At 34.6% G+C, this 25804-nt stretch overlaps 2 protein-coding genes across 3 annotated transcripts in view; one reads left to right on the top strand and one right to left on the bottom strand.

Moving 5' to 3' along the window:
- The window catches only part of LOC123524214 (trafficking protein particle complex subunit 13-like), a 140404-nt gene that overhangs the window by 17727 nt on the left and 96873 nt on the right, over nt 1-25804 (top strand). The window lies entirely within an intron of this gene.
- LOC123524213 (sodium/bile acid cotransporter 5-like) overlaps nt 7186-25804 on the bottom strand; it is a 38344-nt gene continuing 19725 nt past the window's right edge. For both annotated transcript variants that reach the window (XM_045302261.2, XM_045302262.2), the window contains exons 2-4: nt 24276-25678; nt 11206-11377; nt 7186-8288 (exon numbers count right to left, since the gene is read on the bottom strand). In XM_045302261.2, coding sequence (XP_045158196.2) covers nt 7582-8288; nt 11206-11377; nt 24276-25019 — 1623 coding nt within the window. In that variant the 5' untranslated portion in view covers nt 25020-25678 and the 3' untranslated portion in view covers nt 7186-7581. The remainder of the gene's footprint in view (nt 8289-11205; nt 11378-24275; nt 25679-25804) is intronic.

Genomic DNA, 25804 nt, shown 5'->3' with positions numbered 1-25804 from the left:
TTAAAGCTACATCAGCTAGTAACAAGGTAACCTATCTCCTTAATGTTTTGTATTTTATGCAGCAGCTATTGTTTACTTCTTATTGTGCTCCCAATCCCACTCTAGTTTACTGTTTTACTCGTGTCATTTGTTGAGGATGTAAAATGTCTTTGTCACAGTGACTGAGACTAAAAAGAACAGTCTCTGGCCACTAACTGAACAACACTCTGACCTACAGCTGTCAGATTTCATAGGATGTGCCATTTTAATGGCTTAATATAGATGATCAGTCTGCTTAATAACTGTAGTTTCAAAAAAATGAGCCGTGCCATGAGAAAATCAACATAGTGGGTTTGCGACCAGCATGGATCCAGACCAGCCTGCGCATCCGCGCAGTCTGGTCAGGATCCATGCTGTTCGCTAATGGTTTCTCTAATTGCAGTAGGCTTTAAAAGCGAACAGCATGGATCCTGACCAGACTGCGCGGATGCGCAGGCTGGTCTGGATCCATGCTGGTCGCAAACCCACTATGTTGATTTTCTCATGGCACGGCTCAAATGTTGTTTGTGGCCCCTGCCAAGATCAGTTCATGAAAGTTTCGACACGGTTCTTGCATTTGTTCTTGACTTTGTTCTTGAATAGTCAAAGGGAGGAACTCGATTATATTGAACTTCTGTAATCATATCTAGAAGTTCTTGAACTGTTCAAGATCTGACTTATGGTGATCTAGTTGTGTTCATTTTTGGTTTGTTGTCTGATTGACTGAAATGGTCAGTTCTGAAACTGGTGGTTTGAGAACTGTTCTAGAACTAGTTCCAGAATGGTTCTGGAACTGGTGCAAGAACTGTTCATGAATGTGAAATGACAGTTCCAGAACTGTTCTAGAACCAGTTCAAGAACAGTTCTGGAACTGTTCTAGAACTGGCCATTTCACGTTCATGAACAGTTCTTGAACTGGTTCTAGAATAGTTCAAGAACTTGTTCTGGAACTGTCATGGTTTGGTCTTGAAAAATGGATTTTAATTATAAGTAACGTTACTCAAGTTGACCTTCACAAAATTCAGATTGTATACATCAACAAACACCAAAGTTATAAAGGCTAATACTATAAGAAAAAATCACTGACACACTCAATCTTGATGCTCTAATGTCTTAGGCTCGACCTAGTGACAGAAATGCACCGAGGATGAATGTTATAAGACTGTTGGACATAATGAAGTGTTAAAAGATGCAGAAGACATGGAAATGTCCTTTTAGAGCTAAGATGACCAGTTATAGCTGTCAAAGCATTTGAAAGATGTTTGATCTTTATTTTCTTTTTCATGCAAACCTTTTGTTCAATAATTAGCATTACCCCTATCAATTTTCCCTGTTTTTGGAAATTGCGTGCTATTTCTTCCCAATTTTTCAAAAAAAAAATAAAAAAAATGAAAAAGACATACTTAATTTTCTCAAAATGGACAGGCACAGGCACCTTCCCAATTTTTGTAAAGAAAGCCCTGCCGCTTGTATGGAAAGATTCAACCAACAAATTAAATACAGGTTCACATTATATAAATGATACTATTATTTTACAGTAGGAGTTTCTCAGAGCACCTTTTTCCAATACTAATTGTCTGTCTAGATGCAATTATCCAGCACTAATAACAAAGTAACCGGGGCCAGTAGTGGTTTTTCACACTGATGATTTTCATGTCCAAATGTAGCAGGTTTTATAGATTTTCATATCTTCAAGTGACAGGCTAATGTGATTTTCAGCTCGTTTGTTAATCAACGTGTAATTACACCAGGAATTACGCACATTGTGCCAATTTTGTTTGCTGACCAAATTACTTTTTTAAGCAACGTTTGCTCATTGAAATCCATTAATTGACATGTATTAGCGCTCTGTTATAGCAGTATGCAGTAAATCATTAACTGACATTGATTAATTCAATAAGATCATCATCTTCTCAACCAGAAGTTACCGCCTCGGTAGCCTAGTGGTAGAGCATCCGCTTCGAGTGTGGGAGGCTGTGGGTGAAAAATTGTTGAAAAAAGACGTTAAACCCAAACGCACACACGCTCAACCTGAAGTTGACACAGATAATAGGGAGGGTGGAGAGACCAGTTTCAGATTAAATTTTGTGCTGTAAAATAAAAAAACGAACCTTACCTTTTTAACTTTTTTTGAAAATTTGATGAATCATTTTCAGCAGAATTTTTAGATATTAAATAGACTTAATACATTACAAGTTTATATTATGTTCTTAAAGGTTGTGGCATAAATGTCAATTTTTCTGTAGATACCAGCAGTGTTTTAAAATATACCAGGCGTTGCCAAGCTTGTCTCCATTTCATGATCACATGGTTTTACATAATCATGTGATTTGCTTGGAGGCAGAGATGATTGTTTGAGAATATTTGAGCACAGAGGTTGCTGTAATGGCTGTTTTACAGGAACGAAGCATGAACATTATCTTCATCAATTCTAACACAAACCAGTCTTCCAGCTGTTGGCCATAGTGTACCATGCAACCATTACTGAGTGATATATATTAATAAACTTGTTGAAAAATAAAAAGTCAGTCTTAAATTTCCATGATTATATATATTTATTTCTATGAACTGATCTTAAAACGGTTTATTGTTGCATGTTGTTGACATGAAATATTCATAAAATGATTTTATGAACTATGGTTGTTTCGCAGTCTGGCAGACTGATTGCAGATTTATCAAATCACCAAGGGGCATAAAGCATAGATACATAATTTATTTGTAATTTTCATAGTTTTATTGAAACATTTCATTTGATTACAACTCTAAGGTTCAGTTCACTAAGAATTGCTGGTGCAGTGGTTATGAAGTTCTAATATTTACTTCACAATACATAAAGACAATGCATGAAAGAACTGTGGGATATTTTGGACAAGTTTATATATACCCTCAAGAAAATGTTTTTCTGAACGTTTCTGAAACATATCTGAACATTTTCAGCAGTCTGAATACTGTCTAATTAGTGTGTTTACATTCTGAACATTTAAGATTTTTTTCTGAACTTTTACTGCAGTGTGTCTCAAAGATTCAAAAACAAATTCGGATTGTTTCAGAAGATGAATTTTTCTGAATTTATTCTGAAATATTTCTGAAAGATTCAGAAATAAATTCAGATTGTTTCAGTTGATGAATTTTTATGAGCTTTTACTGAAATGTATCAGAAAGATATAACCACCTTAAATTCAGCACATGTGTGCAAAAATGACAAGTGAACATATATAGATTAGACAAGATATACTAGTTTTTCGTAAAAAATGTTAAAAATGTATTTTACTTATGCCAGAATAAAACCACATTAAGTAGTTTGAAATTTGACTTGGCCAAAATATATCACAATACTGTATTACAGTATATTGTTACCGTGGTTTCAGTTCTGCCTTTCAGCACTAAAACAATATGTAATACCATATTAGATTGTTTGTTTCTCTTGATATGGGAGTAGACCCAATAATTGACAATGTGATTTTACAGAAACATATAATTGTATGCTATATCTGCATTCATTGGCAGTTTGTACATTGATTGATTACACCAGCATATTGGATTTTTGTACCAGCTAGAAAATGCTGAAATTGAAATGCGTATGATTGTATACTAATATGTATGGAATGGAAATCACTGATTTTAATTGTGGGTCCACTACCTGAAAGGAAAATTCAAATGGAACAGTGGACAAAACTGTGATTTTTCTGATAATTGCTGTAAAATCAGACTTTGGTGCCTAAAGTTTTCTGATTTTCTGGTTCAGCAGTTAGTCCATGAAATAAACCCTTACCCTGCTAAATTTCTATAATGAACTCGTCCATCTTTCAATTTGGATTATACCATTAACTGTTACAAAAGGGGTACTTACCAAAAAGATACTGACTGAATGGCAAACAGTGCAGATCATGATCAGACTGCACAGATATGCATGCTGATCATGATCTGCACTGGTCGCAAAGGCAGAATTTTTAAGTTTGGTGGGTGCAGACTAATGTCGGTGATTTGTTTTTAGTCTCACAAAAAAAAATCATCTTAAGAGCGATTTTACTGTGTCAGTTTTTTTTCTGAAAGGCTGGTCCTATAAAACGTTCTGCAGTATGAAAATTATTCCGCCTTTAAAATATGAAAACGGTTATAAAAATCTAACATTAGACTAGTAAAATTAAAACATAACAATAGACTAGATACAGTGAAAACAATGGGTTTATGCAGTTTACAATATTTTATCACATTACGTTTTATCTAATATTTTATGCTCATATACATGTACATTCGTACATACTGGCAAACAGTCTGTACGCATATTTGAGATGTATACATTGTGGAACACTCATACAGTCTTGCAAGCAAAATAGTTGTGCAGTCTTGCAAAATTTAACACTAATTAGTCATCAAACCGAAGCATCACATTAACTTGAGTTGTAACGGGATAATGGGTAGTTGCAGCATTTCAGATTAAATTTTGTGCGTATATAAACTAAAAACTCTTACCTTTTTAACTTTTATGACAAAATTATGAACATTTTACAGTTTTTAAGATATTTATAATCTTATAATTGACCAATTTAATTAAGTTCTAAGAATGTGGATAAAGGGTGCATATTCAGAAATCGCAGTGTTTAAATAAAAACAGCTTTCCAACTGATATAGATACTGGTTGTACACTGTAATATCAGTATTTGTTGGACAGGAATGTTTGTTTGAGAATGTAATTGAAGCACAGAGGTCTTTGTGTTGGAAAGTACATTCTCACAACAAACAACATTTACAGCTTTGTAGTGTACATGCAAATACGAGTTTTTTACAATAACATGTTGACAAAAAAAAGTAGTTTAAATTCCTGATAATTTTTATTTCTAACGACAACGTTCTATTGTTGCTTTGTTGAACAGAAATTATAAAATTTAAACTAGTTGTTTGCATTCTGGCAGACTGATTTCGATTTGATAAATAAAGGACAAAAAGCATAGTAATTACATTGCATGGTAACATATTATTGAACACATTGATACAACTTAGATACAGTACTAAGATGCTACGGTGCAGTGGTTATAATTCTAATTATCACTTAAATTCATCAAGACAATGATAAAGAACTTGGTTTTACAGTTTTTATTTACCCCAAGAAAACTGTTTCTCGGATTTCATGCAAAATATTACTTCGCCTGTCGAAATAACTCTAATATACATCTGAACATTAAGATTTTTCTGAACTTTTACGATTGTTCAGTTAAAAACAAATCGATGTTTCAGAAGATTATTGAATTTCTAATATCAAATAAATAATTCGATTTCAGATATTGCTTTAATGTATCAGAAAATTAATTAAATTCAGTGACATTGTCAAAAATTGTACAAGTGACATACTTTTAGCGATAACTGTTTTCTCGTTCAGTTTAGACATGTTTTACTTTTGACAAAATAAAAACCACAAAATTTGAAATTACTTCAATAAAATACTTATTAAAAACCAGTTCATCTGCTACCTAAAATCATTGAATAATATAGATTGTTTGTTTCTTAATAAACCAATATTACATGTGTTTTACAGAAAATAAATTGTATCTTAACTGCATTCCATTAATTTGTTTAGATTGATATGATTTAACAACATATTTGACTTTTTGTAATCAGCATCTAGCAACTGATGAAAGGAGTTTATAAATATGTATGGATGGAAATCATGATTTTAATTTTAAAACTGAGAAATTAAATGGAACAGGGGACAAAACTGTATATTTTCTTTGATCAATTGCTATGTAAATCAACTTTTGTGAAAGTTTAGAATGTTTTCTTCACATTACCATGAATGAACCCTACCTCAAATTTCTATATACTTATTTTAATTTGATATACATTACTGTTCAAAAGGTATTACAAAAGTTGATATGTAAGTGCATTGATATATCAGACTGATATCCCAAGTTGACAATCTAACTGAAAGGCAAATTTTTAGGTTTGTGTCAAGCACTAATGTCGTGACTTGTTTATTATTAAAGGAAATTATCATATTAGAAAGATTCTTACGAGTCATTTTTTCTAATGCCTGGTTATAAAAATTCTATATGAAAATTTTCCGCTAACATATGCAAATGAAAACAAAACATGAACTTAAATTTAAACTTCATTAATATTAGGAAAACATGGGTTAGCATTACATATATAATGTTTTACAAAGTGTAATGCCATATAATTATTCGTACACCAAAAGTCTTAATATTTGAGATGTTAATTTGTACACTAAACAGTCTTAGCAATCAAAATAGTTTCTTCAATTTTCATATTTGTCACAATGCAGTATTTACTTTTGTTGGTAATTCTTTCATGGTACTTAATTCGTAACTTTGAGAATTCCTCTTGTCCAGTTTACGAAAACCCACATAACTTCTCCATAATAACTATTATACCCCAAACTACATTTTTCTTAATTTAAGATTATGTCCCTTAATTCAATTCATTAGCTGTCCCAAACTATAGGAACAGGAAAATATCTTTAGAAATTTTCTGTTCTTAATGTACAAGAAATGGCTCCTTTTGCAACATTTGAGAGTGTCCCAATATTAAGGGTGTCCCAAAACTTAGGTAAAATATGGTATATAGAGTAAAACACCAATTACTCAAGGTACCAAATCAATCTAATAAGGGTATAAGCAAAATGCTCATGCCTTGAGCTATCCAGGTATGAGTGATCAAAACATGGAAAATACGAGGAGAATGATCGAGATCACATGAATTGCTTCAGTGGGCTCATGCAGCAGGTGCCCAAGCTATAGATGCTTGGGGGAATGGTATTTCATTGTAGGGGTATTCACTGATGAACTTTAGATTGAGTTTTGATTAAATTGACAGTTTCTGTTTTGTCCTCATGTATTTGTGTCATGAAATTACAGTGAAACCTGTGTTTAAGGGTTCGACCATCACAATTATGTAAGCTGTATGAATCCTTCCCAAAAGCTGTCCTGCTGATTTATGATGAAGTCAGCAGATCCCTAGTGCCATTTTCTTGCTTTTCTGACATTCCATTCAAATTGTCATCCTTGATCAAAATCACAGAAGGTGTTTTTGTCCTTCTTGAAGATTCAGAGAGAAGGATTTAATTCACCTTGAAATTTTAGAAGGCATGGTTTGTCATACTTGTTAAAATAAGGGGAGGAGTCTTCTGAGATAGTAAACTTTAAATACAAATTCAAAAAGATGCCATATATTTGCATAATAATAAATATAATTAATTATAATAAAGAGCCTTAATTAGTGCAAGAAGGCATCTTACTTCAAAAATAGATCAAATGAATTTCAAGATATTCAGACTTTTTTTTTTTCAGAGAGGTTGTATAATACTCTTGATAAGGTAATGTGACATTTAACCCTGACTGGTCAGTTAGCTTCTAATGTATTCATTTGTTCTGTAATACATGTGTCAGCAGTTTAGTTTGTAAAAAAAGTTGATAGCTGCTCGTGTTTCGGTGTTGGTTTTTTATTCGTTCGGTTCGGCCCGTCTTTAAACATTCTCAATCTCTTATTCAGTTACAAAATTGCATTCGTTCCAATTCTATATAAATATCCTGATGTCTACAGTCTGTGCTACAACACTGTTACTTTTTCACTTATGCCCGACTGTTGATCGTCATCTGTAATTGTTTCAGTCACAAAAAGTGGCGCCGACAGTGCTGCCATATTGGCTTGATTAACAATACCAGAAGCGATGCTGTAATGTCGGGTTTGATTCTTTTTCCTACTTTCTAAGTATGTGTCCATTTTTCCTTTAAATTTCGCAAGTATTGCTAAAATCACATATAACGCTGGAATTGTAAACATCACCCAAATCGGAATGACTGATGCTAAATCTGCATCGGGTTGATTGAGCGAAAACCGTAACGCAGCCAGAACTATTAAACAGTTCAGACTAGATGTTTCTAATGCAATGGTCTTGCAGAAGTTTGATTTTTGTCTAAATATAATGGAAAGAACGGTACCTACTAAAACTCCACACAGCGGCAACAGTAATGCCGCCAAAACAGTCATTTTGTCAACTTTTTCAAAAACGTACATATTTATATAGACACCCACGGTAATGTATAAAATTGTCGCTAGTAGCAAAAATGGTTTTATAAACCAGGTGAGCAGACCCTCGGCTATGTTTGGTTTGAATCGGTTTATAACGAGTCCAGCAGTGTAGGAAAAGAAAGTTGATGCAAGCCATATCTCGAAATTGTATATCGGAATGATTTTGGAGCCCTCAGTTTGCTGAAAGTACTGCCCAAGAACAAATATCCACAGTGGCGCCGTTCCTGAAACAGCAAAGTAAAAAATGGCAAAATCAGTTTCTTCCATTAGCGGCATTAAATGAAATCATTATGAATTTAACTGTAGCTTAAGTTTATTTATCAGATAAATAAAAGAATTTTATGAATTCATTTTTGTCAGTTTCTCTTACAGATTTAATATTAAGTTTATATCAATATTTCTTACTCCAAGTTATTTTACTTCTAATTTGCTGTCTTGATAATAAGGGGAAAAAACACTATGGACAAATAATTGTTATTCTGGCATCTCAGAAATTGTTCTGTTAACAAGACATTCTGTTTTTTTGAAAAGCCATGCCACTGTCGAAAGCTGTTCTTGTATTGATTCATTCTCAAGGAAGAGACATTGCACAGATTTTTAGATACACAAGGGAACTGTACACTGACTCCTATTGTAATGTTTCTACAAATAGACATGTTCTCTAGGAACACACAGTATACAAGAAAATCAGATATATTTGGTTTCTGTAATTGGAAGACAATTGGAAGAACAACAGATATGTGAAAGGGAAGAATACAGCAAGTGGTTTATTAATGAGGTTCACAACTAAAGTGAGCTCGGTAGAACTTACCTAATATTGTTAATTTGCTGAGGAGGTTCATGGTTAAACTGAGAGGTAGAACTTACCTAGCATTGTTAATTTGCTGATGAGGTACATGGTTAAACTGAGAGGTATAGCCTGTAGAACTTACCTAGCATTGTTAATTGCTGATGAGATTCATGATTAAACTGAGAGGTAGAACTTACCTAGCATTGTTAATTTGCTGATGAGGTACATGGTTAAACTGAGAAGTAGAACATACCTGGCATTGTTATTTTGCTGATGAGGTTCATGGTTAAACTGAGAGGTAGAACTTACCTAGCATTGTTAATTTGCTGATGAGGTACATGGTTAAACTGAGAGGTATAGCCTGTAGAACTTACCTAGCATTGTTAATTGCTGATGAGATTCATGATTAAACTGAGAGGTAGAACTTACCTAGCATTGTTAATTTGCTGATGAGGTACATGGTTAAACTGAGAAGTAGAACATACCTGGCATTGTTATTTTGCTGATGAGGTTCATGGTTAAACTGAGAGGTAGAACTTACCTAGCATTGTTAATTTGCTGATGAGGTACATGGTTAAACTGAGAGGTACAGCCTGTAGAACTTACCTAGCATTGTTAATTGCTGATGAGATTCATGATTAAACTGAGAGGTAGAACTTACCTAGCATTGTTAATTTGCTGAAGAGGTACATGGTTAAACTGAGAAGTAGAACATACCTGGCATTATTATTTTGCTGATGAGGTTCATGGTTAAACTGAGAGGTAGAACTTACCTAGCATTGTTAATTTGCTGATGAGGTACATGGTTAAACTGAGAAGTAGAACACATGTATACCTAGCATTGTTAATTTGCTGACGAGATTCATGGTTGAAAATTGCTAGAGCTCTACACAGAATGATTAGGTTCATGGTTAAGCTAAGAGGTAAACCTGGTTAAGTGAGGGGTAAACATGGTAAAACTTACCTAACATAGTTTCTGTACTGATAAGGTTCATGGTTAAGTGATGGGTAAAACTTACCTAGCATAGTATTTGTACTAATGAGGCTTATGGTTAAACTGAGAAATAGAACTTAGCTAGCATAGTTACTGTACTGATGAGGTTCATGGTTAAACATACCTAGCATAATAAGTTAGTAACTCACAGTACTGATTAGGTTCATGGTTAAACTTACCTAGCATAGTAACTGTACTGATGAGGTTCATGGTTAAATTTACCTAGCATAGCTACTGTACTGATGAGGTTCATGATTAAACTTACCTAGCATAGTTACTGTACTGATGAGGTTCATGGTTAAATTTACCTAGCATAGCTACTGTACTGATGAGGTTCATGATTAAACTTACCTAGCATAGTTACTGTACTGACAAGGTTCATGGTTAATTTTACCTAGCATAGTTACTGTACTGACAAGGTTCATGGTTAAACATACCTAGCATTGTTACTGTACTGATGAGGTTCATGATTAAACATACCTAGCATACTGTAAAACACTTTAAATTCGCGAGATCTTTATTTCGCGAATTTGTCCCGATTTTTGGCATTTTATTATTTCGCGAAATCTTAAATTCGCGATGTTAAAATCGTTATTTTAAATTCGCGAATGTGAATCCGGAAGAAAACCGGAAGTATGACTGCATTCGATTACTTTCTGGAGTTTTATGCTAACGAAATCGCCGTTCAATTAAAGGATAGTAACATTGACTCAGTAAATGTTGATTTGTGCTTGTCCACTGTGAAACCACTGCACGCTAAATGGCTTGTTAAAACCATGCAGAAAATTGAGAATGACACTGATATGGTACAGCGTGGCTGGATTCAGGCTGGAATTCACGTCACAGCTTAATTTAGAATTACTAGTACTTAGTACATGTACTATAGTATTGTAATGGAAGATAACTTTGTTTGAGCGGTCATGTACAGTAACACTGTTAGTTTCTTCCCTTGTGCTGATTGATACGTCATGAATTGGATAAATGTTTACTTTTAAATAATAAAGGTTGTACTTTGCTGTATACATGTATATTTTGTATATAATATAGTCATATAATTGTACTTGTTGAACCATGGTGGAATCACGCAAAATCACAATAACTGAATTTCGTAAGTGCAAACATTTATCGTTCAGACACTGTTTCGGACATCAGCGAATTTCGGATAAACACGAACAGGTAAAGCTATTTTTCGCGGTCACTTTGAATTCGCGAGTACTTAACCTCGCGGATATTAGCGAAAATTAAATTCTCGCGAATAAAAGGTGTTTTACAGTAGTAACTGTACTAATGAGGTTCATGGTTAAACTTACCACTAGAGCATAGTTACTGTACTGATGAGGTTCATGATTAAACTTACCTAGCATAGTAACTGTACTGATGAGGTTCATGGTTAAACTGAGAGGTAGATCAGCTTTACTGATGATGACTGCTACATGACCTAGACCACCCCCAGGTACACATGCCACACATAAAAGACCAAACTGCACATTTTTCTGGAGTGGAAGTATCATTGCTAGACCGAAGGCAAGCTGAAAGAAAAAAATAATAACATAAAAGTACAGTAAACTGTTGTAAACACTCTTTTAACTCTGTGAAATTGAATGGCCAGCTGGCTGCAGTTCATACAACAATTGTGACTTTAAATGTGTTTCTGAAAGGGAAATTTACATTGATGTAACAGCTTTTCTTTTATTTGAATGTTTCTAAGCACTCAGAATTATTGTTTAATGTAGTAAATTGGATTGGAAAAGATGATATATTAAATGTTGCCTAATATGTGAACTAAGATATATTCAGTTTTCAGACATCCTATGCATGAATGGATAGTACTTTTTATATGCCCGTTTGAAAAACGGGACGTATTATGGGAACGCCCCTGGCGGGCGGATGTCGGGCGGCGTCCACAGACCTTGTCCGGAGCATATCTTCTACATGCATGGAGGGATTTTGATGAAACTTGGCACAGTTGTTCACCATCATGAGACGGAGTGTCATGCGTAGAAACCAGGTCCCTAGGTCTAAGGTCAAGGTCACACTTAGAGGCCAAAGGATACAAGAATGAAAAATTCAAGAATGACTTTGTCCGGAGCATATCTTCTTCATGCATGGAAGGATTTTGATGTAGCTTGGCACAGTTGTTCACCATAATGAGAGAGAGTGTCATGCGCAAGAACCAGGTCCCTAGGTCTAAGATCAAGGTCACACTTAGAGGTCAAAGGTCAAATTCAAGAATGACTTTGTCCGGAGCATATCTTCTTCATGCATGGAGGGATTTTGATGAAAGTTGGCACAATTGTTCATCATCATGAGACGGAGTGTCATGCTTAGAAACCAGGTTCCTAGGTCTAAGGTCAAGGTCACACTTAGAGGCCAAAGGATACAAGAATGAAAAATTCAAGAATGACTTTGTCCGGAGCATATCTTCTTCATGCATGGAAGGATTTTGATGTAGCTTGGCACAGTTGTTCACCATAATGAGAGAGAGTGTCATGCGCAAGAACCAGGTCCCTAGGGCTAAGGTCAAGGTCACACTTAGAGGCCAAAGGTCGTATACAAGAATGACTTTGTCCGGAGCATTTCTACTTCATGCATGGAGGGATTTTGATGTAACTTGGCACAATTGTACACCATCATGAGACGGAGTGTCATGCACTGGTCCCTTCTTTTGAATTACTTCCCTTTGCTGTTACTATAAATAGCTTATATTGTAACTTTTTCATTACAAGTCGTAGGGAAAAATCGAGACCACTTTTCTGTAGTACAACATGCATGTTACATCCAGTTCTGAGGTGTATTTTGAGCTATCTCTACCTGGTAAGGATTTTTTTGTGGACTTGTAATTTTTTTTTTTTTGATTTTTTTTTTTTTTTTTTTTTTTACTCTTTAAAGATTAATTTCCCTTAGTTGTTACTATAAATAACTTACATTGTAACTTTTTTATAATTGACCGTAGGGAAAAACCAAGACCACTTTTCTGTGGTACAACATTGATGTTACTTTCAAATTTTGGGTGTATTTTAAGGTATCTCTACCTGGTAAGGATTATTTTTGTGGACTTAGAAAAATAAAAGAATTACAATAATTTCTAAAAAACAAAACATTGTAAACAACTAGAAAATTAAAATTCCATTTGCAAATACAGGTGCTAGTGTAAAGAAATTTGCTGTGACGAGCGTATATTGTGACATTCTGGCACTCTTGTCTGGATATCTGTTTCAGTTTTCATCAGCTTTAAAGTTCCACAGAGAAACCGCAGATGCCTGTGACTTTATTTCAGACACTCTCTAGGTAAATCCTCTGACCTTTCACAAGCCAGCAGGACGGTTCCTTGTATGAAAGAATTTTAGCACCCCATTGCGGCAGGTTTTGAACTTGCAACAGTGGTAGGGTCAAATCATAAAATAGTTATATGACTTAATTACAAATATTGTAAATCCTCTAAACTGTAATTACTCAATTAAGACCCAAGTAAAAGTTTACTTTTTAAGGTTTTTTCATGTGTGTGTTTTTTCTATGAAACTTGCACAAACAGAAAATAGTTTAATACATACAGAGATTTTGAGGTGTTCTTTTTTAAGAGGTTTCACTGTAATTAACATTTATAATCTAATATATCTGTGCACAAATGTATCATGGATTAACAGAATCATCTAAAAACCAGACAAACATCTTTGCAGGGTATGAATAACAATGGTTTCGGCTCTACAATGTGTAAATATATTCTTTTCAGACACTTTGTGTATTAGATATTCATAGAGAGCACTTCATTTCCATTGAAGTGTGTTTCCTATAAGACATTCCAGGAAGAAGATCAATCCTTTCTTGTCAAGATTCAAGAAAAAAAGGCGATTACTGGTGCAGAAGAAAAGATTGAAATGAGAAATGATCGTACTTAATTGTCTGAATTGGAAATTAATGTAGTAAGAAGTTATCAGTTCAGATACAGACTTCTTTCCTTTGATCGGTGGTGCTTTAATATCGGTATTGTACCGTTTTGCCCTGTGATTTATGCATTTCCTGTTACTGCAGTGTACATGAAAAGGAAGACAGTAGTTTCCAGCGCGCAGTGGAAATTGTATAAATATTGAATGTCACTTGTTACAAAGAATTGCTTTACAAAAATAGTTGTACCCACACACCCCCTACCTGAACTTAAAGTTATGGCCTTGAGGCATTAAATTATGTGAGGGAGCCTGGTCTAGCTGGCTTACGTAAGGTTGTTGGTTCTACACGGGTGCCGCCCGTGATGAAGTAATGCACAGAGGGGCACCTGGGGTCTTCCTTCGCCATTAAAAGCTGGAAAGTCACCATATGACCTACAATTTTGTAGATGTGACGTTAAACCCAGCAACTTAAAGCTGCGGCCCAAAATCTTTAACTAATGAGAGAAAGCAATGAATACTCAGTTGACTGTCAAAGTGCAAAATGAAAAGCAACATAAAACATGAACATTATGGACTGTAAATCTTAACAAAACAAACCAGCCATGTGAAATGTTGCATGGGCTGTGGGTTTTTGACTTTTTCTGTCTGAGTTTTATCTAGCAAGAGACATTATTATTAGCCCTGTGGGGGCCTCGCTTGCTTGTTTCAGACCAATGATTATTGCTGAGAAGGAAAGTTCTGCAATATTTTCTGGTTATTTTGTAGTAATGTAACACTCTCTGATTCTACAACTCTGTTGGGACTAATTCAGAGATTGTAGTCTGGAACAAATTATCCGATATCCATACTGTATCAGGGACCTAGAGTATAATAACAGGCCAATAGTGAAATACATGTACTTTTGAAATATGTCTAGTACAAAAAGCTTAAAAAACGACCTTCACTTTTTGGAAGGGAAATACAAAGTTGGCATTTTCGAAAATGCCAATCTTCATCTGAACAATAATCTGCATAGGAAGGACATAATGAGAGCTAATTGTTATTAGTGTAATTTTTAACAGTTGTAACTCATGTGAAAAAGAGCAAGAGGGACATACAGCTCTTTCGCACCAATCCACAGAAGTGCACAGAATTCTGTTTTACAAATGGTATGGTGTCCCGTTAGGGCCTTTGCAGCAGTATTTATTAGTTTTTACTCAATATGCCGCCGTGGCCTTAATGTAATGCAAGAGACTCCGTACTTCGGATAAAATTATGTACATTAATACGCATAGTATGGAAATGTGTTCTTTTGAAACAAATCTGACAAAGGGTTCTCAAGTTTATGATGTTGTGTTTGGCAGTATAATATCATCATTCAGTCCCATACACTAAGATTATAGTCTCTTGTTATTCTTATACAGAAGGATGCACGCATGATTTCCTAGGAGAGTGTGATTTGGATAGGTCTTATAAACCCGTAAAGCATCTATTTGTTAAGATTTATTATTATTTTGTTTATAAGCTAGTCATAAAACAAGCAAAAATCAATGTGCTGAGATCATGAAGTTAAAGACATAATGTGAAAATCTATAGCCTTAGCTTTGCTGTTCTAAAGAACTTGCTATATTTGCTGAGACATTAAGACCAGGAGTCTATATAAATCACAAATACATTTTTTTGTATCCCAGAAGACTGCCAGATTTTTGTACAAATTGTTTGTAATTTGATTTATGTATCTTTGTGGTATGAGATGCGATTTAGTTAGTTTATTCTCCGCATTTATTTGCAAGAGATCATGATTTTATATGTATACTTAATAGTTTTTGGTGATTTTGTTGATGAAATGGAGAATCTTCTACAATATCACATTTGCATGTTTAGAGGTGCATATTTTATAGATAATTTAAATTTATCCACTTCCAGCAATTTTTGGAATAACCTTGGAGATATATAAATCTATATTGTAAAGTATGGATTGTTTGTATTTTAATAGGGTCAGTACTGTCCCAATGATAAGGGTTATATTACTTGCCCCTAGCTGAGGCTGAGTTCTTTCCCTTACATAGAATTGCTCTCCTATCAATCAGCAGGAAGCCAGATCAGAAACCATTCATTGCCATTGGTCAGTTTCAAAATATATCACTGATTCATCCAATCGGAATTAAATATAATCTTGTACCCAGGCTCAGCAAGATTTCTTACATATTCATGGAAATTAAAATGTCCACAGTACTTATCAGACTCAGGGTGTTCTTGAAGGGATATAAGCCTTTGTATGACATAAGGGGATTCTAAGAGATGCAGCTTGATTTAAGTATTTTTATATATACTTGTCTTGCATGTGTCACCAAATTGGAGACTTAAATATACCCTTGAATTATTCTATTGGTTAAATTTTATGGTGGTGGTCATTGTGCTGGGATTACTACTATAACTGTTAATAAAGCTGGAAATGAAATAAAGTAATAAAATAAATTCGGGGTGGTTATTTGATCATAAAACAGTTTCTGCCACCAATAGGTTATAATATTTAGGTCCTTAGAAAATCATCTCTAGTACAGAACTGTAGAACATTTTTATATGAAATTGATGATAAACACAAAAGTTAATTATAAAGCCTGAAAATATGGGAGATAATTGTCTAAATGTGTGATTATAATCTTTAGCTATTATTGTATGATGATCAGTAATTGTAATAGATGATCATAAAGAATATAATGAGCCTACTAAAATTCTGCTTAAATTTCATTATCACCCTACTGTAGGGATTTTTCCTCCTTGCAGTTATTGAATTTGATGGGTTAATCGAAATTTAACCTTTAGTTGTTTGAGGTTCTGTTGTAACAGTCATTCCACATTTCTGGAAAAAAGTGCACATTTTGTAACAATCAAGTTAGGCAATTACCCGTCTCCGGTCTGAAACTTATTGATTTAGACATAGATATAGACATAACCTTGTCAGAATAACGGGAATTTTCATAATAATTGGCACTTTCATAGAGCTGATATGAGCCGTGCCATGACAAAACCAACATAGTGGCTTTGCGACCAGCATGGATCCAGACCAGCCTGCGCATCCGCGCAGTCTGGTCAGGATCCATGCTGTTCGCTAACAGTTTCTCCAATTCCAATAGGCTTTAAAAGCGAACAGCATGGAGCCTGACCAGACTGCGCGGATGCGCAGGCTGGTCTGGATCCATGCTGGTCGCAAACCCACTATGTTGGTTTTCTCATGGCACGGCTCATATAGGCTTTTACTGAATCTTCGATGAGATTGCTTGGCCAGTTCCATCACATTTGCATGTTTCATTGAATAAAGTGCCAGTATCTATACATAGGATGATGGCTTCCCCAATTGGTATCCTAATGGGGCTTGTTAAAGCCTTGTAAGGCATTTGGAGCGGTTTATTAGTTTGTTTTATGTGATTTGAGGGTTTTATAGTGAAATTGTCTATACTGCTCAGATTTCTAGACATCAGGGAGCAGTAAGATTTGTTGTATTTTTGTTGGCGCTTATAAATGCCTAGATTTAAAGCTTTCTGGAGAAACATTTATCCATCTATCCTTAATTTCTCTCAAACTTCAGTTGTGTATTTTCGTGCAGAAAAAGTTCTGAAAATTGAAAAAGTGTGAATTTAAGTGCATTCAGAAAATAAACATGTTTGCCATGTAAAACTATGAGCGATCGATCTAACAGCTCAGTTTCTAGCAAACGTCTATGAAAACATCTGCCGATGGCGTTTGACAGAATTCGACAGTTTTTGTATTTGAAAAAATGTTGTGTTTGACAGAATGTTGTGTTGATGATTAATCATATTCGACAAAATGTTGCATCTAATGGAACAAAATGTCACATCGACGAAATATTTTTAGATGAAATGTCATGCATCTGAAATTGTATACTCGAAGTAGTCCTGCAAAAGACAATTGAGTAAACTAATCAGCTGGTGTTCTGAGTACTCATGTATCCTCAATGTATGTTGTTCTCATCAATGTTGGGCATTATCGTTATTTTCTACTGTCATGCTTATGAAGAATGAACCGAGTCTGCCAAAATATGTAATTCTTTTCTTAAAACATTTTCTCAGTTTCTTTTTGAGACTTAATTCATCTTTAAGAAACGAATAAGAAAAATTATGGATTTGCATCAATAAATCCTCTTTTAAAGTTTTTTTTTTTTTGCTTAATGTTGGAGAGCAAAATAACTTTAAAGATCTGCACAAACATCAGTAGAAGTAATTTTCTCTGTCTCAGTACCCAAAGGAAAGTAAATTAATCAGCCATATTCTAGGGTATAGATATTCCACTGAACATTGTTCTCATCAGTGTTAAGGCCTCATTTCGCCTGTCATGTTTTACTGAAGAATGAAAGAAGAAACATCTGAGAGATGAATTGTTACTTTCTGTTATGCATGGCAAGTATTATAGGGGAATAATCTGTCAATATCTTGACTCCAGCTCTGACAGACGTTATTGCACTTTTCAAGGAAGATTGATGTATTCCTGACTCACATTACTATTTAAATATATGGCTGGAAAAAGTCACTGTCTGATGAAGAGTTTTTCATTGAAAATCATTTTGGGGTTTGGGGTGAGGGAGTTAGGGTCTGCAGGGGCATTGTCGTCATAGTTGCTCCTTGGTAAAAGTTTTATGTGCAAGTTCATAACTCTGTAACCATTGCATGCATGTAACCATTGTATGGAAACTTTACAGAAGGCTTTCTAGCCATCAAGCCTTTTGAAATATCCAAGTTAGATAACTCTTAACTGAAATTAATTCAATTTAAGGCCATTTTTTAAAGTTTTGTGTGCAACTATCAAGCTGTGTAGATCTTAGTAACAACTATATATGTTTATTCGATTGAAACTTCACACAATGCTTCCTAAATTAGGTTATCAGACTACTGAAATATCCAAGTTTGATAACTGTTGGTAGAATTTAATTTAAAATATTGCCCTTTTTCAGCTTAGAAAATTTCGTTGTCATAATGAGGTTTTGCATGCAAGGAACTTTATAACCTTTACTGTTTTAGAACAGTTTTCAATTGTAAAATATCATTTTTGATAAGGTAGTTGTTTTGCGACCTTTCTGTCCCATAAATCTTCCTAGGAAAGTGTAGCACCAAGGCTAGTTTTGCATATGTGTCTGACAGAGTTATGGCCTCTTAAGGTTAGAGTCAGGGTGAGTGCATACTTAATATAATTTTGTCTTCTTAGAGACCATCACGTTGGGCATGTGTGTTTTACAAACAGCTCTTGTTAAATTTTTGTGGATAAGTTATGGTTTCGTAAAATATCTTATACAATGTACATGTTGGTTATTTCCCTTTCTGTTTTTCAAAACAGTAAACTTGTCATCACGGAATGTCTCTGTGATATGGGCTGGATATTGCTTATCAATTCAGCTTTCTGTGTAAATGCAGCATTTATTGGGAGACAACATTCTTTTACTTTTTTCTTTACATCATTGGAGTTTCTGTTATAATTAGAATTGATATATAGTATCTTACCAGTGACTCTTCTTATTTGGAATAGCAGTAAATAAAAATATTAGTTTTAGTAAAAAAAGAATTCTAACTCGACTCGATTTACTGTCCTATTAAACAAAGAAGACATAAAAATTGTTTGTTATTATGCAATAATTTGCTGGAACCCATATAAACAGGCAAATATTTGGTGGATGTCTGATGATCGTTCATAATGTGTTAGAATCCAAATAATATAATCTCAAACAGTGAAATTATTTGCTCTTGAACAAAATCATAATGTTTGTCATTTCAGTACAGTATATATTATTACATCACTTAGGGCTGCAACCATGTGATATAATTTCTTGGCATCTGAACGACAAATCACTGTTTGGGATATATTATTTCTTGATTCAACAGGTCTTTCTGGATATCTTTACAGTACAAAACATTTATTTACTATTTATTCAGGAAAAGGCTGTAAGGTATATGTAGCTAAATACTTTGGAAAATATAAGATGTGAAAATTTCTTTTCAAAGTGAAATTACTAGATAATATTACAGGTTTGTAATTTACAGCCCAACATGGCACTGACTGCACTGACAGACCCATTAAGACTTGCATGATCAAGATGTTTTAATAATGGATAAGTATTTTAAAGAGAGCAGTTTTGACATAAAATCTTTGAATCATGATCACTAGAGACCACAGCAGGCATGCTCAAAGTTTGTTGAAATCAATAACTGTTTTGGAAAGAACGTCCTGATAAACTGGATTGTTTCTATTTCTAAAACAGTTAAACCTGTGTCCCAGTTGATCAAACAGTCTGGAGACTGTTTTCAAAACTCCAGCATCTGCCTCTTTCACATTGGCACTTAGCTAAGGACAAAAAATTCACAAGAGTTTGGTAGGGACCATTACATGGGCCAACATTCTGAACCAAACTGATTTTGTTCTGATTTTTTATAAGTAGAAAACCAAGAGAGACATGCCATCAGCATTGTTTCCAGTAATAATAATGAATATTTAGAAGCCAAAAGCAAAATAAGAATATAGTGAAAGCAAAAGCAAATTTAAAGTGACTCATTGGTAAGGCCTAAAAAAAAAATTCTTTGTTTCCAGTAACATGCTCAAAAAAATTAGGGTAGGTAGGTCGGAAATTTTTTTTTTTTTGAATATTTTTTTTATTAAGGGAGTCTTTTCGGAAATTATTTTTGTGTCAGAAAATGAATACAAATAAGGGGGTTATGCCTTTAGAGCATCAGGAAGTTGATTTCTAACATCAGCGACCATGTTTAAAGCATAACAAGTTTAGTTTCTCAACTTTTTGTCAAAAAGTTGAAAAAAATATTCTCAAAGGCCATAAAAACATTTAGGGTCGGGCCAAAAATTTAGGGTAGGTCGGGATACCGGAAACAAACAATTTTTTTTTTTACTCCTAATGGCGAAAACTACAAAATTTAGTACTGCACAACCACATTTCTGAGGTTGCTTAAATTTACCCTATAGTTATTAAAAATATCATATTTCATGTCAATAAATAATTTATTCCCCAAGATGATTTAACTACATGTATATAATATTCTTGAACTACGAGTATAGATAACCTCCCCATTGGAAGATGTGGACCAGTCCTTTGTGAATTCTTTATTAAAGCAGCAGGTGCGGAATCACAGTATTTTATAAATCTTGTTATCTTTTATTCCTATAGTTTTCCAAAGTATCATAATGTACATTTTCTTAGAAGAATTCACAGATAGATATTTATGTTCCAGTGTTTCAGCTGTATGGACACTACAGCTGTAACAAGACAGCTTTGATGTCTGTGGCTCACATATAGGGGGGTCCATTAACAGATGTTGGCCTATAACAGTCATAAGTTGGCACTGTGGCTTCAGTTAACATTTTTGTGCGACCTTAGAGGAAAGATTTTTTTTTGTTTTTCAAATTTTATCATTTATGGTGCATGTCAGTTCAAAAAGTCAGGAATATGTTTGTGACTCCAACAACGATAATGACCTTGTAATAATCCCGCCCGCTTAGCTCAATAGGTAAGAGCGTTGGTCTACGGATCACGGGGTCGTGAGATCGATCCTCGGGCGGGGCGTATGTTCTCCATGACTATTTGATAAACGACATTGTGTCTGAAATCATTATTCCTCCACCTCTGATTCATGTGGGGAAGTTGGCAGTTACTTGCGGAGAACAGGTTTGTATTGGTACAGAATCCAGGAACACTGATTAGGTTAACTGCCCGCCGTTACATGACTGAAATACTGTTGAAAAACGGCGTTAAACCCAAAACAAACAAACAGACAAACAAAAAAATGACCTTGTAATATTTTCACTGAAATAATGATTTTCAAAAGTAAAACCATTTCTCAGACAGCTGTTGACTCCCTTAATGGTCCTATTAAGCCTTTTGCAGCATGCCTTTAGAGATGTAAGTAATTGTCACAGGTGTCCTTTTGAAATCAATAAGCAAAACCTTATACTGCAATCCTCAGTGGTCTTTAGCATAAAGCAATTAATGAAATAGCTGCCTTTTGACCATTGCATGATTGATACTGCCATGGATGCCGCAGGGATAGTTGTTTTTTCTCTTGCAGTGAAAGAGCTGGATTAGTGTCAGTTTTTTTTCTGCAGAGAAATAGGCTGAATGTAGTGATTAACTATCTTGCTTAAATGGAACAGACCACTGTCAAAACCTGAGGACTTAAATAATTTTTCTTTAGTTTTAAGTCACACAGACATTATTTAAGGTCATATGTTGGCTTTATAGCTTTTGTAGATAGAGGAAGACTACAGGTGCACCTCTAGCGGGCTTAAGTTTCAGGGTTGGGTAGGCACCTGGGTAGAACCACCATTCGTCTAAGCCTGCTGGATGGTTTCTTCACATGAAAGAATGCTATATTATACACTTTGAACTGACAGTGCAAGGTACAAGAAATTTGAAGTCAGCTGCCCTAACTGCTCAGCCATGGAGGCCAGTGAAAGGACCTTAATGAAACTGCGTTACGTTGTTTCTTAAATGCCACCTGAGGATCCAAGGTTATAACATTAACTTTTGGCAACAAACCTTTAACCCTTAGCCTGCTGGCGGCAAGTGATTTTGCCTTTGCGACCAGTGCAGACCAAGATCAGCCTGCACGGTTCGCTATTTTGTCAGTAAATTTTCAGCGAACACCCCTTTAAATAATAAGTAATGCTCGCAGCCCAAATTGAATGATGGACAAGTTCATTTTAGAAATTTAGCAGGGTAAGGATTAAATAGAAACTTGCTGTTGGTCAGTGTCAAAACTTAACTCAAAACCAACCAATCAGATGCTAGAGCTTTGAGACTGGTTCTCAAACTGAGCAGTCTGGTTCACAAACTTCCAAAATACTTGTGAAAAGGTGCACTTTTGCTTATAGATCCTGAAGGGAATTAAGAATAAGGGTATTACCATAAAATTAAAATTTGAACCAACAGAATTATTTGTGTTTAATAGTTGTAATTCTTTTTATAATTTAAAAGGAAATATACAGTGAAACATTGATTGTAGGAAGTAGCTAGGGGATGAAAAATAATGTAATATGGAAATCCACCTGGGAGCACACAAATTACTGAGGTAAACCTTGGGACTTGAGCCATTGATAGTCTGAATGAGTGGTGTTTCACTGTAATTAAGTTAGGCATGTGCACATTTTGTCGGTGGCTCTAATGACATATTTTACTGTGCTAATAAGAGTCACAGAATTATGGGTCACAGAATCTTGTTTTTCAAGTCATTCGGAAGAAGATATTTAGTAAAATGTCCATTTACATAACCCATTTTGTGAACAGCAAAATAGCTTTTAATAATTTACATATTCTTGGTGTACTGGCGTCACAGGGATATTTGGGATTAAATATTAATACTTTAAAAGGCTTTCAGCATTTTAAACATGCATAAAATATTTATGACTCAGATTATATATCTTTGCAATGTTTTATTGGTGGAAAAAATTATTTGGGTGTACTATTTCATCCAGCATGGGCATAATACTTAAATTTGTCCAGATTACTACAAGTTTGTGGTTCAGGGATGTCTTACATTTAACAGAAGATGAGTTAAGATTAGATATCATTAAATGCTCAACCCAGAGGTTACAAGCACAATCCCCTGCACGAGTCACTGCTATGCTCTCCAATAAATACTTAGCGAAGTACTAGGAGTTTCTTTGGCTGAAGCAGAGTATAAAATGATGTATTTAAAGAGGCTACTAACGAAATCTTTTCAATGGAGTTTCTAAAAAAAAGCAGATGTAAAATAAAAATAATACTAATATGTGTTCACACTAGCAGATCGGTTTTATTTTTATCAGGCGCTAATTGGCTATAATTGGTATTTGACATTTAAAAACCCATTAAAATATAACCTAGTTTGCTTCCACACTATAGGCAAAGAAATGTGGTTTAAATATAAACCTGCAATGTTACAAGTAAACAAATATTTTGCAATAAGCAAAAAAAGGTTACAAAGAAGGAGGCTGACAGAAACAAGAAGGAGTCATCAATGTTTAAACTTCTGTGTTCATCTAAGAATTTCTGTCCATCCATCTATAGTCCATTTTGAGCATCAGCATGACTCCATATCGCAATTTAATGTTTTTGTTTCATCAACACTCCAATTACTTTTGCCAGCCATAGCATTAATTGTTTGATACAAAAGAGAAACACATGGTATTCTCCCACCAAAAGGTAAAATCTGGGAATTTAGGATTGTAAAACCAGTTATAACTCCCATTTGCATTCACACTTGTAAAATAATGTAGTATTACTTTTTAATATAGTATTAAAACCACCACCCGAGGTAGTTTTAATGCTATATTACAGAAACCACTTGACCTTTACATAATTCACATTTTACACCACATGTAGTGTGGACGCAAACAAGTTTAAAAGATAAACCCAAGTTAATATAATATTAAAAGCGTTGTCTGAACACGGTACATATAAGTAAAGAATTACAAATCTGTTGTTCTGCCAGAGACTCCAGGAAAACACTGTCTGCTAAGTACTATTTTATGATGAGGGATACTGAGAATGACATATTATCAATATACTTACTACAGGCATAAGAAGAAATTGACAGCAAAATCCGAGAACTAGAGAGACAGGGTATTTCAGCTGACGTTTTAAATTTTCGGTGTCGGTAACACATCCTATTCCAAAACTTATAAGAATCGCGACAGCTGCTGCTGAACAGTCGAATACAAAATCCGCTGGTTTTTGCCGTGACACAACGGCCACTTTTAATTCTCCCTGCCCCAATGGTTGGTTCATTTGTGAAGATCGAGCCATGACTAATGAACCTGTTCCAAAAATAGTAACAAACACAGTCACATATCCAATGTGCATGGCTTGAATGGTGAAATTATTAACACCATTTATTTGAATAGGGATCTTAAGTTCACTGCTGAATTGTAGATTAGAAATTTCCTGTCTACTCGGTGTTTTCACGACCATATCAGCCGGTTTCACAAACTGCACAATTGCAGGATTCCCTGAGACCACATGCGCATAGAGTTCAATAGCTTTAGTGCTACCATTTTTAATCTCTCCCACATTTTTGTCACCAACTTCTTCGAATGTACCATTAAAATAAACCGTAGTGTTGCAGTCTCGTATCAGCTCATTGATTGATTCTGGATAGAAGTTCAGTTGGACTGTTCCATTAAATGGGAGGGGAGTTGGAGTTGTAGCAGACGACATGTTGACACTGATAGGCACGGCGGAGCAATTGATTTCTGGGAAAATTAGAGACATAATTAGGGTGACAAGAAAATAACTGTACCAGAAACGTGTAGACATTTCAACTGATCCTGTTTTCTATCAGTGCACTGTTTTCATTCTCATGTTATTGATTTTAGACCTATTCCAGTAATGGCATTAAAGTTTCTCATTAAATATAACTCTCGGAACAAACAGTTATTCATATATATTGCCTCAATGGCACTTCATTTAATACTCAAATCATTGATTTACAAGAATGGAAGCAAATTGATCCAGGCTCGCCTTCTCTATAACTCTATATATAGTTCTATTTACAATGTGTATGAACTTATAATGGTTTCCACATTTGTATGAATTCCATTGATGTGCCATATTGGGCTCCTTGCATGCTAAATTGCCTTTGTTGAAATCATCTTTTATGTATTCCATGATGAATTTCACACATTTAGCTGATGAATTAACTTAAAAATTTAAAATTTGCATATTGGGTAAGATTTGCATAGTTTGTTTTACAAAAGAGATCAAGTGTGTCTTTTCTCATTTGCCTAAATAAGGAAGAAACCAGTATGGTGGAAAATCTGGTTCATCGCTTGGAAAATTTAAGCAGATTTATTGCAATTTCATCATTCCATTTTGTTTTTGGTAATTGTTGTAATTTGTCATCGTTCAGTTAGATTGGCATAATCCATTGATGTTTTAATATGATGTCTGTTGTCTATTCCCAAAAGGTTGGTTATCTGAAAATAGAAATATGAAAGGCACAATGAGTACTGTCAGATGATCAGTAAAACAAGTCCACCCCAAAGTAATTATTTAAAGATTTGCCACATCAGTGTTTATAGAAATTTTGCGTTTTGAAAAAA

Source organism: Mercenaria mercenaria, chromosome 3 (genome assembly GCF_021730395.1).
Source record: "Mercenaria mercenaria strain notata chromosome 3, MADL_Memer_1, whole genome shotgun sequence".
Taxonomy (NCBI): Eukaryota; Metazoa; Mollusca; class Bivalvia; order Venerida; family Veneridae; genus Mercenaria; species Mercenaria mercenaria.
The sequence above is the reverse complement of the archived record's forward strand: the minus strand, read 5'-3'. Positions and strand labels throughout refer to the sequence as shown.